This window comes from Osmia bicornis, chromosome 6, assembly GCF_907164935.1.
Source record: "Osmia bicornis bicornis chromosome 6, iOsmBic2.1, whole genome shotgun sequence".
In the NCBI taxonomy this organism is placed as follows: domain Eukaryota; kingdom Metazoa; phylum Arthropoda; class Insecta; order Hymenoptera; family Megachilidae; genus Osmia; species Osmia bicornis.
In genome coordinates this window covers 7,300,844-7,314,920 of record NC_060221.1, presented here as the reverse complement: position 1 = coordinate 7,314,920, position 14,077 = coordinate 7,300,844, and the positions used below count along the sequence as shown (strand labels likewise).

The 14,077-nt window shown below is 33.0% G+C and overlaps 3 protein-coding genes across 5 annotated transcripts; 1 reads left to right on the top strand and 2 right to left on the bottom strand.

The window, feature by feature from the left end:
• Nucleotides 1-77: 77 nt before the first annotated feature.
• On the bottom strand, nt 78-2,410 carry LOC123987853. Its single transcript, XM_046286055.1, has 5 exons — nt 1,146-2,410; nt 825-1,063; nt 599-760; nt 473-541; nt 78-353 (listed from the first exon to the last, which is right to left on the bottom strand). The coding sequence occupies exons 1-5, from the start codon at nt 1,270-1,272 to the stop codon at nt 177-179; spliced, it is 774 nt and encodes a 257-aa protein (XP_046142011.1). The 5' UTR covers nt 1,273-2,410; the 3' UTR covers nt 78-176.
• An 89-nt stretch (nt 2,411-2,499) lies between these two features.
• Nucleotides 2,500-10,411, bottom strand: LOC114871977 (tripeptidyl-peptidase 2). 3 transcript variants are annotated; one of them, XM_046286052.1, is made up of 20 exons: nt 10,151-10,411; nt 9,497-9,625; nt 9,234-9,401; nt 8,608-8,768; nt 8,363-8,526; nt 7,949-8,281; nt 7,603-7,872; nt 7,208-7,519; nt 6,950-7,106; nt 6,686-6,873; nt 6,453-6,607; nt 6,155-6,372; nt 5,844-6,078; nt 5,532-5,782; nt 5,055-5,066; nt 4,340-4,581; nt 4,210-4,221; nt 3,309-3,769; nt 3,012-3,227; nt 2,500-2,932 (listed from the first exon to the last, which is right to left on the bottom strand). In XM_046286052.1, the coding sequence occupies exons 1-19, from the start codon at nt 10,310-10,312 to the stop codon at nt 3,018-3,020; spliced, it is 3,840 nt and encodes a 1,279-aa protein (XP_046142008.1). In that variant the 5' UTR covers nt 10,313-10,411; the 3' UTR covers nt 2,500-2,932; nt 3,012-3,017. The 3 variants fall into 3 exon arrangements, with proteins under 3 accessions (XP_046142008.1, XP_046142009.1, XP_046142010.1); XM_046286053.1 differs by lacking the exon at nt 4,210-4,221; XM_046286054.1 differs by lacking the exon at nt 5,055-5,066.
• Nucleotides 10,412-10,776: 365 nt separating this feature from the next.
• LOC114871979 (UDP-glucuronic acid decarboxylase 1) lies at nt 10,777-13,635 on the top strand. Its single transcript, XM_029178649.2, has 5 exons — nt 10,777-11,152; nt 11,232-11,819; nt 11,912-12,025; nt 12,084-12,404; nt 12,477-13,635. Exons 1-5 carry the CDS (start codon nt 11,092-11,094, stop codon nt 12,743-12,745), a joined length of 1,353 nt encoding a protein of 450 aa, XP_029034482.1. The 5' UTR covers nt 10,777-11,091; the 3' UTR covers nt 12,746-13,635.
• Nucleotides 13,636-14,077: the final 442 nt, after the last annotated feature.

The following is a 14,077-nucleotide window of genomic DNA, read 5'->3' as shown; positions in this document are numbered from 1 at the left end:
AAAAAAAAAATCCATAATCACTACATAACAACAGTTTTAAGAGAAATGTTTAAACTTATAGTAATAAAACAAATTACTCAATTATATATTTAATGTTTTGCAATTTTTTGTTTGTTTAGTATATTTATATAATTTTTAAGATATTTACATATGTGAATATAAAATATTAAATCATTTTATTTATGTTTTTTGCAACAGTTGCCACAGTTGCATAAAGAATTACAGCCACAGCATGATGCATTATTCGGATATAAAAATGCTAATTCATATTGATCTGCTTCAACATCATCACATTTATTTAATATATCTTCAATGTACCAATCACATAAAAGTTCCAACTGGTCTATACTTGCCTACATTATTTTTTATACTGTTAATCTAACATGCATTTTTGTTACTACCATTAAAAAATGCAAAATCGCACAGTATTTATAACATACCGATTTTACTACATGTAAATACAGATTCTTACCTGTGCAATGACTAATCCACGTCTTGAATTTGTAATTGTATTATGACTATGGGAGTCAAAGAAAGTTACCTAAGAACAAAATATTCATTTGAAATATCTGTTTGCAAGTTTTAATAACCAGTTTACCTTATATGTTTCTTCTTGAAATATAAATAATACTGTACGCCCGCAGGTAATGAGAAGCATGAATAAATTCTTAGATTTTGCTATCCTGTACCAATTGTGCAAAAAGCTACTTATATTTTGATATAAACCTATTTCAATTCTTTCGTAAAATACTTGAAATGTCTAAAATAAGGTTGATTTGTTATAAATACTGAATGTTTAGATACAATGCGGTTTTAATTTATACCCATTCTGTTAATAAACTTAAGTCTCTGCCTCCAAGTCTCAGTGCTTCCTCTGTACTAAGATATGGATGGGAAATTAATCCTTCTTTAATACTCCATGTATGGATGGCATTACCCTCTATCATAGCTTGAGCTATAATATCAATAATTTGAGAGCATCCTTCTACATCAAATATTAATAATTCTGTTTTAGATATAAATTGAGCAACCAGAAGACAAATAAGGGTACATGCTTTGCTAACTAAAAGAAGATTAAATATATAAAAATTATACATTCAGTAATGCTCAATACAATTACTAATCATGTTGAAAGATGTCATTACTCTTTTGTCCCGGTGGATATCGACTTTGTGAAAATTCTTGATCATACCAAAGTACTTTAACGGTACTTTCATAATAACTTTTTATATAAGAAGGAAAATTCTCATCAAATAATGGTAATAAGGACATAATTCTTTATGCAACTTTTGACGAATGTGCTATGTATTACTTGCAAATTTTATATACGAAAACATTTTTCCGTAGTGAATTTAATTTATTATGATCTTGGAAAAATTATGTTTCGGCTATTAAAAGCCATGAAGCTGGTTCAGTGATGAATTTTGTTTCAAGTTCATTCATATTAATTTATAAAGATTACAGTAATATACATGGGATATCTTCATATCGTGGCTATTAAACACGTTATGTTTATTATCATTTCAATTAAGTACTTTATTTTTATTTCTAAAATAAACATATCGTAAAAAGTACAGCAGGCTTCCCTAAAAAAAGTGGCGTTAATTTATAACCCTATTTTTTACTTTTTTATTAATGTGCGGATATCAGAGATACGCTTTATACGTCTTTAGAGAGGTCTCGCTGAAACTAGCTCAGTACCGTTGCATTTGTGCGTCTGAGTGGTCAGAGTCAAAAGTTGCAGAAGTTTCGATTTTTCTATAGAAAGTTCATGGGTCGCACATTTTATCTGCGGGGTCCCTGACACCCCAGATGCCATGCAGAAAGCGCTACCTGTGCTTCGGGGTCCCTGACACCCCATATGCCACAATGTCAGTATGCAGGGAGCGCCACTGGTGCTTCGGGGTCCCTGGCACCCCAGCTGCCATAACGTCGGTATACAGAAACCCGTTATCGGCGCTTCGGGGTCCCTGACACCCCAAATACCATAATGTCGGTATGCAAAGAACGTCGCCGGCGCCTCGGGGTCCCTGACGCCCCAGATGCCATGTCGATATGCAGGGAGCGTTACCGATACTCTGGGGTCCCTGACATCCCAAGATATTACTGTGCTACCAATGCGTCGGGGTCCCTGGCACCCCAGATGCCATATCGTCAGTATGCAGAAAGCGTCTCCGGCGCTTCGGGGTCCCTGACACCCCAAAATGATATTAGGTCGATATGCAAAGAACGCTACCAATGCATCGGGGTCCCTGACGCCCCAATACAATATCAGGTCCGTACACAGTTCCGCTGGAAAGCGGTCCCTAACACCCCCGAATAAAATCAGGTCCGTACAAAGGGGGTACAATCTATACAATCTTTATAGGCCAAGGCCACCCCTTTCAGTTATTATTTTACCTTTCTTTATGGGCTTCTTAACTATTTGTTACCCTACTCCTCTTTATGGACCAAGGCCACCCTTCGCAAATACTTGTGCATTAATAAAACAATGATACGTTCGATGAAATAATTATCTTTTATGTGCAAATACATATACACGTATTGTCACACACAAATTTCTCCTTGATACATACAAATCTGCAACGTGCTTTTGACTTGTTAAAACCATTTTGTATATTATTGCTCACAATGATTTTTTAGTGATGTAATCAATATCGATTGATCACTTTACAATATTTATAAAGCAAATTATATATTTATGTTTAAACATAATTTATTTTCTTATGCTGAAAAATTAAAATATAGTTCTAATATTCCGGATTACTTTTTTCTCCTTTTTTTTTTAATGTTAATAAAATTATATTTTCCTAAATGTATAATACATCTGAATGGCTCGACAGAAGTATTTCTGCCTTTATAGAGCTGCACTGGAAACTGCCTTCCATCATTAGTCTTTTTTTATTAGAATATCAAACATCTTTTACCGCACCTAAAAAATATTACTGTCCACGTTACCATACTTCATAAATATGGGAACTTGCAAATAATACATTTTAAACACTCCTTACCAGTGATCAAAACGATCTATATGAAGGTGGATAGCGTGCCGGTATACTAGTGGTAATGTGACGTGACAAATGTTCCCATCCTAAAATCCTTGCAATTTCTATGCACTTTTCGTCAACTTCCTTTACTGGATGTTCTTCATAATAACGCAATAATAATTTCAAGTACCGACCGTAATGGTTATTAATATGAGCATGCCATAACGACAGGGCAATGACCTATAAATAAAATAAATAAAGAAAAATTAAAAGCTAGAATTAAATACAACATAATACCATTTAATATGTAAAATTGCATACCTTAAGATCAGTTGATTCAGCAAACTTCTGTACTTCTTGCCAATGATGTGTTACGCTTTCTAATAAATGTGCATAAGCATCGAGCTCTCCTCCACTCTCCTTCTTAGCATTGTGTATGTACAATCGTGCCAGTGCACATCCTTTCTTTACTAATGCTTTTATCAAGCTGAACTTCTGTCTTTCCATATTCGTTCGAATTTTCGCTGCATCGTCGCGTTGATCACTCTTCAGTCCATAATAAGCTAAAAGTTTGTCCTGATCTATATTAGTAAGCATGAAGTCAGCAACGCTTATGATTTGGTTTGCCAGAGAAACAGATTCTTCTGAGATATCATCGTGTGGCACATGACGTCGAGCTTCCGGAGAATCCAAAGACATGAGCATGGCAGTGTGAACAGGCAAATGGTCCGAGAAGAGAGTCTTCAATTCTCCATACAATAAATTTGCGTATTCTCCAGGTTCTGTTATTAAGAATAAATTGTTTGTTAATTTTATTTACATAGCCCCACGGTTTTGTTATTAGCAGTAACAAGTACTGATAATCTTGACACAAAAGGAAAATGCAAATATACATTCATTTTATAAACATAAGAACAAATTTTATATAGTCACTTTGAAAAAAAAAGTCGACATAAAACATGGTAGTTACTTAAAAGTACATAATACTGTAGATAATGTGATTTTTAAAAATTAGAGATCATTTTATCGACACGTCGATCTGAAATGAATGACTTCTTTTAAATATCAATTACAAAAGGAGGGAACAATGGGGATAAAAAACTGATTCATTATGCATTGTATATTCGTGCATGGAAGCAAAATAAACCATTTTAGAGCAAGTTGTAAAAGGGTTTACAACATAAATTTGGGAGTAACATTTGTTCACACTATAATAACTTACGAGTAGAAGGCGCTATTGGTATAATTGAAACCGGAAAGAAGAATATAAAATTTAAGTAATAATCGCTATAGGTGATATCATTTTCATATATACATATTACTAATATTGCATTGATGAAAAATTTCATTACCCATTTTTGAAAGCCAGTTGCACTTGAAATCTCTAAGGGCTTCATTGTATTCATCCCACTTTGTAGTTTTGGTTGAACCACTACTACTGTTGTTGCTATTACTACTACTGAACTTTTTATTTGGTTCAGATAATATATATTTAAATGTGTGACAATCCACTTTTTTTCCATTTTCGTCCTTGCAGAAGGTCAATGTACCCTGTAGATAACTACCATTTCCCAAGGTGGTATTTCTGCAAGCTCTTTAATTTAAACAAAATATATCAATTCTCTTCTAAATTAGTCGATATTGTTTAAAATCTTTCACTACTAAAATAAGATATAAACAAAGCACATAAGCTTAAACGAAACACAAATAAAAAGAAATCATGTAGTAGTGTTTCTTAAAAACATGAGTTTTATATTGTTACATGTTGAGGTGTATAGAGCATAAAGTGTGAAACATACATACAGGACTAAACATTAAATATTTTCGGAAAATGCATAAGAAAAGAAATTTTTTGCATAAAGAAATGTTATTTTTATCTAAATAAAAGAAAGTAAGTACACATGTTTAAATATTAAGCTTTAAAATACAGTAATACGTTTAAGAAGCAATAAAGCAATATACAAGTAAAACAAAAATACTATCAACTTCAATAAAATAATATTTTTATCAGTCACATTTAAAGCATGTAAATGTTTAAAAATGTTCGTAAAAAGATCATAAACTTACTTGTTTTCGGCGCTGCAATGTGAGATGAAAAGGAAGAAAATTTTCTTAGTATTCAAACAAAAATTCACTTATGTACAGAAAAAGAAAATAGAAAAATAGAAAATAATAATTTATAAAAAATAATTTTATGAATAAAAAAATTGGAAATAAATTAAAAGAGTTAATATTTGTTAAAACTTAATATTAATTTAAACTATAAGAAAATTTTAGTTTAACATCTTTTGAACATTTACATCTCAAAATTCCAGGAGTATTATCCATGCATCTTTTTCTACTTACATGTAAAAATATGTGTACTATTACATATACAAAAGAATATATCTGATATTCTTAAAATTACATATATGTAAGCTACGTGTTAACCAATTCTACTGTTTGATTGTCCTTTTACATTGCGTATTGTATTGAAAAATGTTTTGCAATGCTTGTTGAACGAAAAATAAGAATAAGAATTGTTATTTGGAATAAAATACTTACTTGTTTTCATTGGACATAGGAGCAATATATAGTGGAAGGATATGACCAGGTGGAACTGAAGCTGCTATCATTTTCTTGCCGCCAATCATGGCTTGCGATTGACTGGCATAAACATCTAGACTAATTGGATTACTTAACTTGTGACTTAACAGAAATGGCATTTCCGTTAATTTGTCAAGTAAATCCTTCTTTTCATGCCGTATATGTATTTTCAAAGTGTAATCGCCTTTCTCTAATTTTTGATTGGCGTACTATAATAAAATGTATAATTATTTACTACTGTATTAATTTCAATTTATAAGTAGTATTTACCTTGCATGGATATGCATCACCACAGCAAATAAGCTGTTTGTTACTGTCATAAATCATCCACATTTGACTTTCATATTCATTTTCGTATAATAAATCACTAAGTAATGCTGCATTTGGAGTTACTTCAGTTGATTTTGCACAATGGAACGTGTACGTTAATTGTAGTTCATAAATTTGTCGCGAATGTGGAATAATGTCTCGTTCCCGTAATGGAGCGATCTTTGCATCAGTGGGTCTGTATCATTAAGAAAAATATGTTTGAAATAAAAAATAAAAAAGGACAAAACACAAACACTTTTAATTGTACATACTTTAAAATTTGCACAGATGATTTAAGACATATACAGGGAACTACTTCTTCATTTCTAAGAGAACTTCGTACTTCTAAACGATTTATTCCATCCCCAGCTTGCATTGTAAGACTTCCATCTATCATGTGAATACCGTGGAATTCTATGCAATAATCAACTAACATATCACCTATATTTGCCCAATATTTTGCAACAACCACTTCCAAAATCAATCCGCCCTACAAATAAGACACATACATATATCTATGATATAAATATCTAGTATTCTTTTAAATTAGATCATAGAAATTTGTAGCACCTGAACAGCAAACGGATGAATAATTTCGGACTGAGAAGTTACAGTAAACAACTTGTTCACTTCTAGAGTTTTACAAGACAAACGGGGCTTCAATTGAACACTATGAATTACGAATCTTCCGGTTTTATCTTTCTCTGTGCTTTTCAATTTAACAACTAAAATCAAATTAATTAAAAATATTAATGCTGCATTTTTAACACTGTAAGACTAGAAATAATATAGACAAAATTGACCTGCCCACGTTGCATCTTCGGGAACGAGAATAAAATGTCGATGCAATGTATTAGGTTTAAATAAAACACTTGTATGTGATAAATCTGGAAGGACAGCAGTTTTTGGCAGTGTTTGCGGCTGTACTACAGTAACTGGTATATGAAACACTGGTCCTTTCGCGATGTTTGTTACATCATAAGCTCTGACACTGTAAAAATGCAATTAATGTTAATGTTACATGATATCTGTAATAAATATGGTTTAACATTTGTTAAGATACTTACTTGGTCGTATGAACACCCTCTGGTAAATTAAAGCCATCTACTTTAATAGCAAACGCGCGTACCATATTCATTAAATCAAGATGCGTTGGAAAATGCACCCAAGATGCATCACATACCAAAGTCAGTTTCAAATTGAAAGCAATTTTGACAGCCGGATCTATAAAAGTATCCAAACATTATAATAAATTGGATTCCCTTCAAAATATTTTGTGTATTATCACTGTATTAATCACTGTATTAATAGATGTAAAATTATACCGGTATTTTCGCTATTGAGGAACACAGGTTCAACAGTAACAGCATAATCTTTAGGTCGATCAATTATACCGCTTCTCATATGAATTCCTTTAGCATTATTTGGACCACAATTGATAGTAAATCTTACATCTCTTTCAGGTACATCACTATAAGTAACAAGATTATCAAATGCACGTTCAACTTGTAGTAATCCTGAGCCTTGTGCAAAAGGATCTAAATTTTGTATATGCAAAGCTGTGTTCTCAAGAGCTCTTTTTATGTTATATGGAGAAAAAGGGCAACCCTTAGCAAGAAGTCCCGATATAAGCACAGCTGTAATGTAGGTACATAATACACTTGAAATACATTATTTTTATTAATATAAAATACTTCCATCATAGTAATTGTACACGTACCAATAGCTCCAGTTACATGTGGCGCAGCCATACTTGTACCATTCATAAGCTGACTTTTTCTTAGTGTAAAATTGGGAACACTAGTGATCGCGCCACCAGGCGCACATACAGTAATTCCAGCTCCTCCATCAATCATTGGACCACGGGATGACCAAGTGTATGACATACCCGGCATTTTTTCTCGTAAAGAATATTCAGCTACCATCATATCAGGAGAAACATAGGCACCAACGCTAATGACACTGTTGGAACTAATATCTGGAGGTGTCCCTGTATGATTTCAAAACGGATGGAGTATAGTAAACGAAAATTTGTTTAAAAATCTTTTCAAGTTTTATCAACCAACCAATAGTGCACAAAGCCGGTCCGAGATTACCAGCAGATGCTACCCATGTTACACCATACTTGTCAATAACTTCATTCATCAATTCTCCTATTCTTCCTGAGTTTGACCAATGAGCATGTTCTCCATAACTCATATTTATCACGTGTATCTTTTCTTTGTGTTTCATTACGTGTATCATTGCTCGTACAACCGCGGTTCCCGTTTCCATTGTACCAATGCGGCTATCTCCAACGCCTAATGAAATAATTTGAGCACCAGGAGCTACACCGTTTAATTCAGGATTATCGGGAAAGTATGCGGCGGCTATCGAAGCTACATGTGTACCATGACTTGCTGTAATATAACGAAATTAACTGTAGTTAAATCTAAAAAATAAATAAAGAACGAAATTAATTTAAATTTGTTAATACTTACAACATAAACTAACAATTTCTAAGGTATTTCCTTCATCATGAACATTGATACTAATATTTAATTGATCTTCCTGTATAAGAGGTGCAAATTCCCTTGTTACAGAATATTCCCCTAGAAGTACCCCAGCTTCCAGGTTACCTTCTTCAGAGGTGTCAATGCATGCTCTGCATCATAAAATAAAAACATTAACTTAAAAATTAATAATTACATCGAATGAAATATCTTGGTACACATGGAAACTTTACCTCCAAACTTGACCATCATGAAAGACAACACAGTCATAAGTAGGTCCTACATCAGAATATTTTTTTTCAATATTATTTAATATATCAACTCTTGCCTCAAGTTCCTCCTTTTGTAATCTATCTTTTAAAGATGTTAATTGTGGATTCTTTGCTTCAAATTCCTATGCATAATAATTGTGTAACATAAAGATCACATATTTACAAAATATTTGCTTAGGTTTCAAATATATATATATGCTATTGGAAAGAATAAAAAAACATTAAGCACTATTATATAATCAATCAATGACTCCACAGCAAATCAAACTGCCAAATATAAATATAGCATTAGATACAGATCACTGTGACACATTGTGAAACTGGCCTGATTTGATTGCATGGTTCAACATACCCACAACAACCCTATCTTTGGATCACATGGTCTAAAAGCCTATTTAAGAAGTTACTCTTAAATATTTGTATTGATAATATATAGACCACTGTTTTACTTTAATTTTAAAAACAATTTAAAACCATAAATTTTAATGCACAGCACATTAACAAGACTTATAAAAGACTTCAAAATGATGTTATTCTTTAACATTTACATAAAATAATGTCAATATATAATTATCACAGTTATTTACTTGTAGTTGTCTAGATGCTTCTGCAAGTGCAGATTTGTGGTGACTGTCCCATAAACGTTTTTTTCGTTCTTGTAATACCCTTTCTCTTAATTTGCCTGGATATAATGAATACAGATTTTTTACACCAATGTGATATTCTCCAGTGGGATTTACCCAACTTGAAGGAACCTAAATGAATGTAATAAAAAAAAGAAACTTTATAACATTATTTCCTTGTTTATTATTCCATGTAAATATTAAATTTCATGTCTTTTGAAATATACCTTTAATTTTCTACCGCTGATACCACTTATATACCCATCAGGTGCTTGCACAACTTTGCTTGTATCCACATCTCCAGCTCCACTACAGTCATACCTTTCAATAATTTTTGGTTTTCCATCCGAAGTCATCTAGATAAAGTATCATTATTAGAAGATAAAGTATTTTGAGTTATTTCATGCGTATAATAAGAAATTGCTGCATCATCCTTTTAATGTTATTGTATAACAATGTATGACAAAGACATTGAAATGCAAAAGTAAATGACCAATACCTCCATATCATGTTAAAATATATACTATTAAGATCACTATTGTGAACATACAAACAATTAAAAATATAATAGTAATCAATCATTATATTACAATATAACAGAAATGTTTAATAGGAACTTAATTTAAAAAAAATGAGAAAGGAGAAAGGACAAACTGTATATTATGTATTTTAAAATTTAAAGTCAAATTATAATAAAATATCTCATTTTATATACAGATAAAATAAACAAATTTATGAGTGAAACAAGTGTATTAGTTAAATTGAAATTCCATAAAATGGTTTAGAAAAGAAAAAGATATTTGGCTAAAATTAAAAAAAAAAGAAAAGACAAAGAAAAACTGATTTGAACAATCTCGAGGCGTGCCTGTATAAAAGCTTACCTGCATACCAGGAGCCCCAGGATCAATCCCTGAATCAAAAATTGCAATAATGACTCCCCGGCCGTCATATTCAGGATATTTGGTAAGAAATTGAGTGACACCAGTTTCTTTTTTAGGTAAAAGGCCCCATACAGGAAAATTACAATCAATGACCTCTGCCATATTTCAAATACCACTGTCACTGCGACTCCAGAAAAACTACTTGAGATGTTTCCTTTGTACTGCCACAGCCTTATATATCAATCAAAAAACGGCATCTGCGCCTGCGTGCATATACTCTGCAAATTTTGAGGTTAAGTTATCGGCTTAGGATACGTCAGATTAAACCACCGAATTCTAAACTACTAGAGTTCAGTGGATTAAACAGACAATAAAAAATAAAATTTGTAAAACGCTTGTGTAAAGTGCTCAGATAGCAGCACTGTCATTCGGTCAATCAGTCATGTAATGCATTCTTTACGTAATGTAATTGTCAAGTAATTAACCTCTAATAAGTGAAAATATTGGGCATTTTTTCTTTTCATATCAATGCGCTCTTTGAAAACAGAATCCTCAGCATCCCCTGGTGGTGAATAATGGCATTAACATAAGAAGAAATTGCTTTCTTCTTTCAAAAAATTTCTTTCTACGTGACCAACCTCAAACAATTTGTCTGATGTAGTTTCTAAACTAACCGTGGAATAGACAATGTCGGTATTTCAGATTCTATAACATTTTATAAAGCGTTTGGTCTTTATCTGCGTCAGTTTTTCGGTAAATGGTGGAATGATGTAAGAGGTTATGTTTTTTAATTATGTAAATTGAAAAATGACATATCTGTTACGACCAAATATTATCTCTTCGATTGTTCAATATTATCGTTGATATCATGTTGAAAATCTATAATAAGATGAAGTGAAAGCTAACATAAATACCCTCGATGACATGTGTAATATTAAAGCATGGTTCTTACGCCACGAAAGATGAAACAGGTTGCGTTTTCCGCGATTTGTGTAATTTTAGGTAAATGATTCCGTACTATCAAAAATCACACTAATTTCATCTTCATTTATAAATAATGATTGTAAACTTTATGTTGTAGTGTTGGGATTTTACAAAACCTTAGTCAGTCCAGAAGAAGAACAATCCTTTCCCCGGATTCATCCGCGAGACCGTAAATCTAATATAGAGGATATAAATGATATTGAAACCGATAATGAAAAAGTAGTAGATACAAATGAAAATGTACGATATGCTGACATTAAAAATATCGAAGAAGCAAAAATACGAATTCGTGAACTGGAAGGAAAACTTGACCATCTTGAAGCTAAAATTGAGAACAGAGTGTCAAAGGACTTCCCAGTAGTCAAGTTTCTTAATTACAAAAATCGAAAAAGAATTTTGGTCACAGGTGGAGCAGGTTTTGTTGGCTCTCATTTAGTTGACCGTTTAATGCTTGCTGGCCATGAAGTGATAGTTGTAGATAACTTTTTTACTGGAAGAAAACGCAATGTTGAACATTGGGTTGGTCATGAGAATTTTGAACTGGTTCATCATGACATTGTGAGACCTCTTTACTTAGAAGTTGATGAAATATATCATCTTGCTAGCCCAGCTAGTCCACCGCATTACATGCTTAATCCAGTGAAAACTATAAAAACAAACACTTTAGGTACAATAAATATATTAGGTAAGTAATATTATATAAGAGTTGCTTTATCTGAATTCAAAATAGATATGTATTATCAGTAGGTAAACTTAGATATTACTGATTTATATTAGGTCTTGCGAAACGAGTGGGAGCAACAGTTTTAATTGCGAGTACATCAGAAGTTTATGGAGATCCTAATGAACATCCTCAAACAGAAACATATTGGGGCCATGTCAATCCTATAGGTATGTAAGAAATTATTTAATATCAATTGTATTTAATTGATAATATAATTTTCGTTAGGTCCAAGAGCTTGTTACGATGAAGGAAAACGCGTTGCTGAAACATTAAGCTATGCTTATATGAGACAGGAAGGCGTAAGGGTACGTGTTGCCCGAATTTTCAATACTTTTGGCCCTAGAATGCATATGAACGATGGTCGCGTAGTTTCGAACTTCATTCTTCAAGCACTACAAAATGATTCGATTACAATATACGGTAGTGGAAAACAAACGCGATCTTTTCAATATGTTTCTGATTTGGTTGACGGGTTAGTTGCCTTAATGGCGTCTAATTATACCCAGCCTATAAACATTGGAAATCCTGTTGAGCATACGATAGAAGGTAAGTAATCGCTACGAAGTAGAATACTTATAGTGTCATAGAGAGACATCTAACAGATTTTAATCCTTACAGAATTTGCTATTATAATAAAGGAGTTAGTTGGTACAAATAGTAAAGTAGTTGAACTTGCCGCGGTCGAGGATGATCCTCAAAGGAGAAGACCTGATATTAGTAGAGCTAAGAAATATTTAAATTGGGAGCCAAAGGTTCCTTTAGCTGAAGGACTTAAAAAGACTATAATGTACTTTGCTAAAGAGTTACAAAGAACGAAGCATTCTCAGAAAACTACTTTCAAACAATCTTCTTATAAGAACGATCATGACATAGTAGAACAACTATAAGGGACAAAATATTAGTACGATTAATTTATCCACTTTAAGAGTGGTTTGAAAGTGCCATTATGCTATGGACCACTACGTGCCAAAAGATTCCCCGTCCAAGGTTGAATTTTGTGTAATTTAGAATGTTAATGGGCGTATATTCCTAATTCATAAAAGAACAGAAATTTTGAGATCACTTTTATTTCAGGCTCATTAAAAATTGTGTTCTCAAAGTTCCAAGTATAATTTTATTTATTGCCCATGACTATGCTGTTCGGTTCGAATGGCTAATGCCTTTAAAGGTACTATTTATTTTGAGAATAATACTCTGCTATAAATAAGCAGTTGTTCGACGGTGCTGGTGGAAATATTTCATATCCTTTCTCTTGTGCGAATTTTTAAACTGATCTGTATGAACTTTCATAATATTAAGCTGGTTTTACTTAATATTTCTACGTAATCGACTTTTCTTCGGCTGTACATGTCTTTGTGTATCATCATATTTCTGTATCAGTATAATATGCTAGCAACATAATCAGTGTCATCTGTAATTAGTAAGTTTTCAAAGGATGTTATCGCCGTCAAGTTTCTTCGTCGCGAAGGCAAACGCGTTCTCGAGAATAAAAAAAAGAACCCCCGGAATGTTTGCTATCACACATAATAATCGTATTATGTGATATGTACATGATAAAAGCGCAAGCGTGTAAACATGAAAGTAATTTTATACTGTACGAATATATTATTGTATGAGTGTAACGCGAGTCTGAACGCGTTTGAATTAATGTTTCGTTACAGCGAACCGCATCGTATTTAATTTGTACACAGATAACGATCCACCGTGTGTAGATAATGAAATACAAAATTAAATGTTTACACCAGAATGTATATATAATTAAATATCAATGAACAAACACGATCGATCCTTTCACTTACAACGAATCTAAACTGACCCGAGACGAGGATAATCTACGCATCGTTGCATAACTAGCTGCTGATTCTTCTTGTCCGGTTACGCTGCCACCAACTAGATAATATTATAATTCCGGCAAGCGTGACCACTTATTGAAGACGCATTCCACGGCGAGATTGAAGAATCAGCCGGGGCCGTTTAAAGCGTATTTGAAGGGCCGATTGCCCGTAATGGGTGTCGCGTGGGCCCTGACAGGGCGCACGTGGTCGTCCTGTCTGTAAGAAGGCAGGAAAGCGGGGCCGGCAGAGGGTAAGAAGAGAAGAACGAGCAGATTGGCCAGTAAGACTCGGTGATTCTTAACGATAATCATCGCATCCGGGATATGCCGTAGCTTTGTCATCACAGATGAAAACGCCGCAAGGGTGAAGATGACCTAATCGTCG

Coding starts and splice junctions, on each gene's coding strand:
- LOC114871977 (XM_046286052.1), bottom strand. CDS start 10,312: ATGGCAGAGGTCATTGATTGTAATTTTCCTGTATGGGGCCTTTTACCT. Junction 8,282..8,362: donor AGAAATTGTTAGTTTATGTT/GTAAGTATTAAC, acceptor GTTATATTACAG/CAAGTCATGGTACACATGTA. Junction 7,107..7,207: donor CCTCAATAGCGAAAATACCG/GTATAATTTTAC, acceptor ATACTTTTATAG/ATCCGGCTGTCAAAATTGCT.
- LOC114871979 (XM_029178649.2), top strand. CDS start 11,092: ATGGTTCTTACGCCACGAAAGATGAAACAGGTTGCGTTTTCCGCGATT. Junction 11,153..11,231: donor CGCGATTTGTGTAATTTTAG/GTAAATGATTCC, acceptor TTTATGTTGTAG/TGTTGGGATTTTACAAAACC. Junction 12,026..12,083: donor GGGCCATGTCAATCCTATAG/GTATGTAAGAAA, acceptor AATTTTCGTTAG/GTCCAAGAGCTTGTTACGAT.
- LOC123987853 (XM_046286055.1), bottom strand. CDS start 1,272: ATGTCCTTATTACCATTATTTGATGAGAATTTTCCTTCTTATATAAAA. Junction 1,064..1,145: donor ATATCCACCGGGACAAAAGA/GTAATGACATCT, acceptor ATCTTCTTTTAG/TTAGCAAAGCATGTACCCTT. Junction 761..824: donor TAAGTTTATTAACAGAATGG/GTATAAATTAAA, acceptor ACCTTATTTTAG/ACATTTCAAGTATTTTACGA.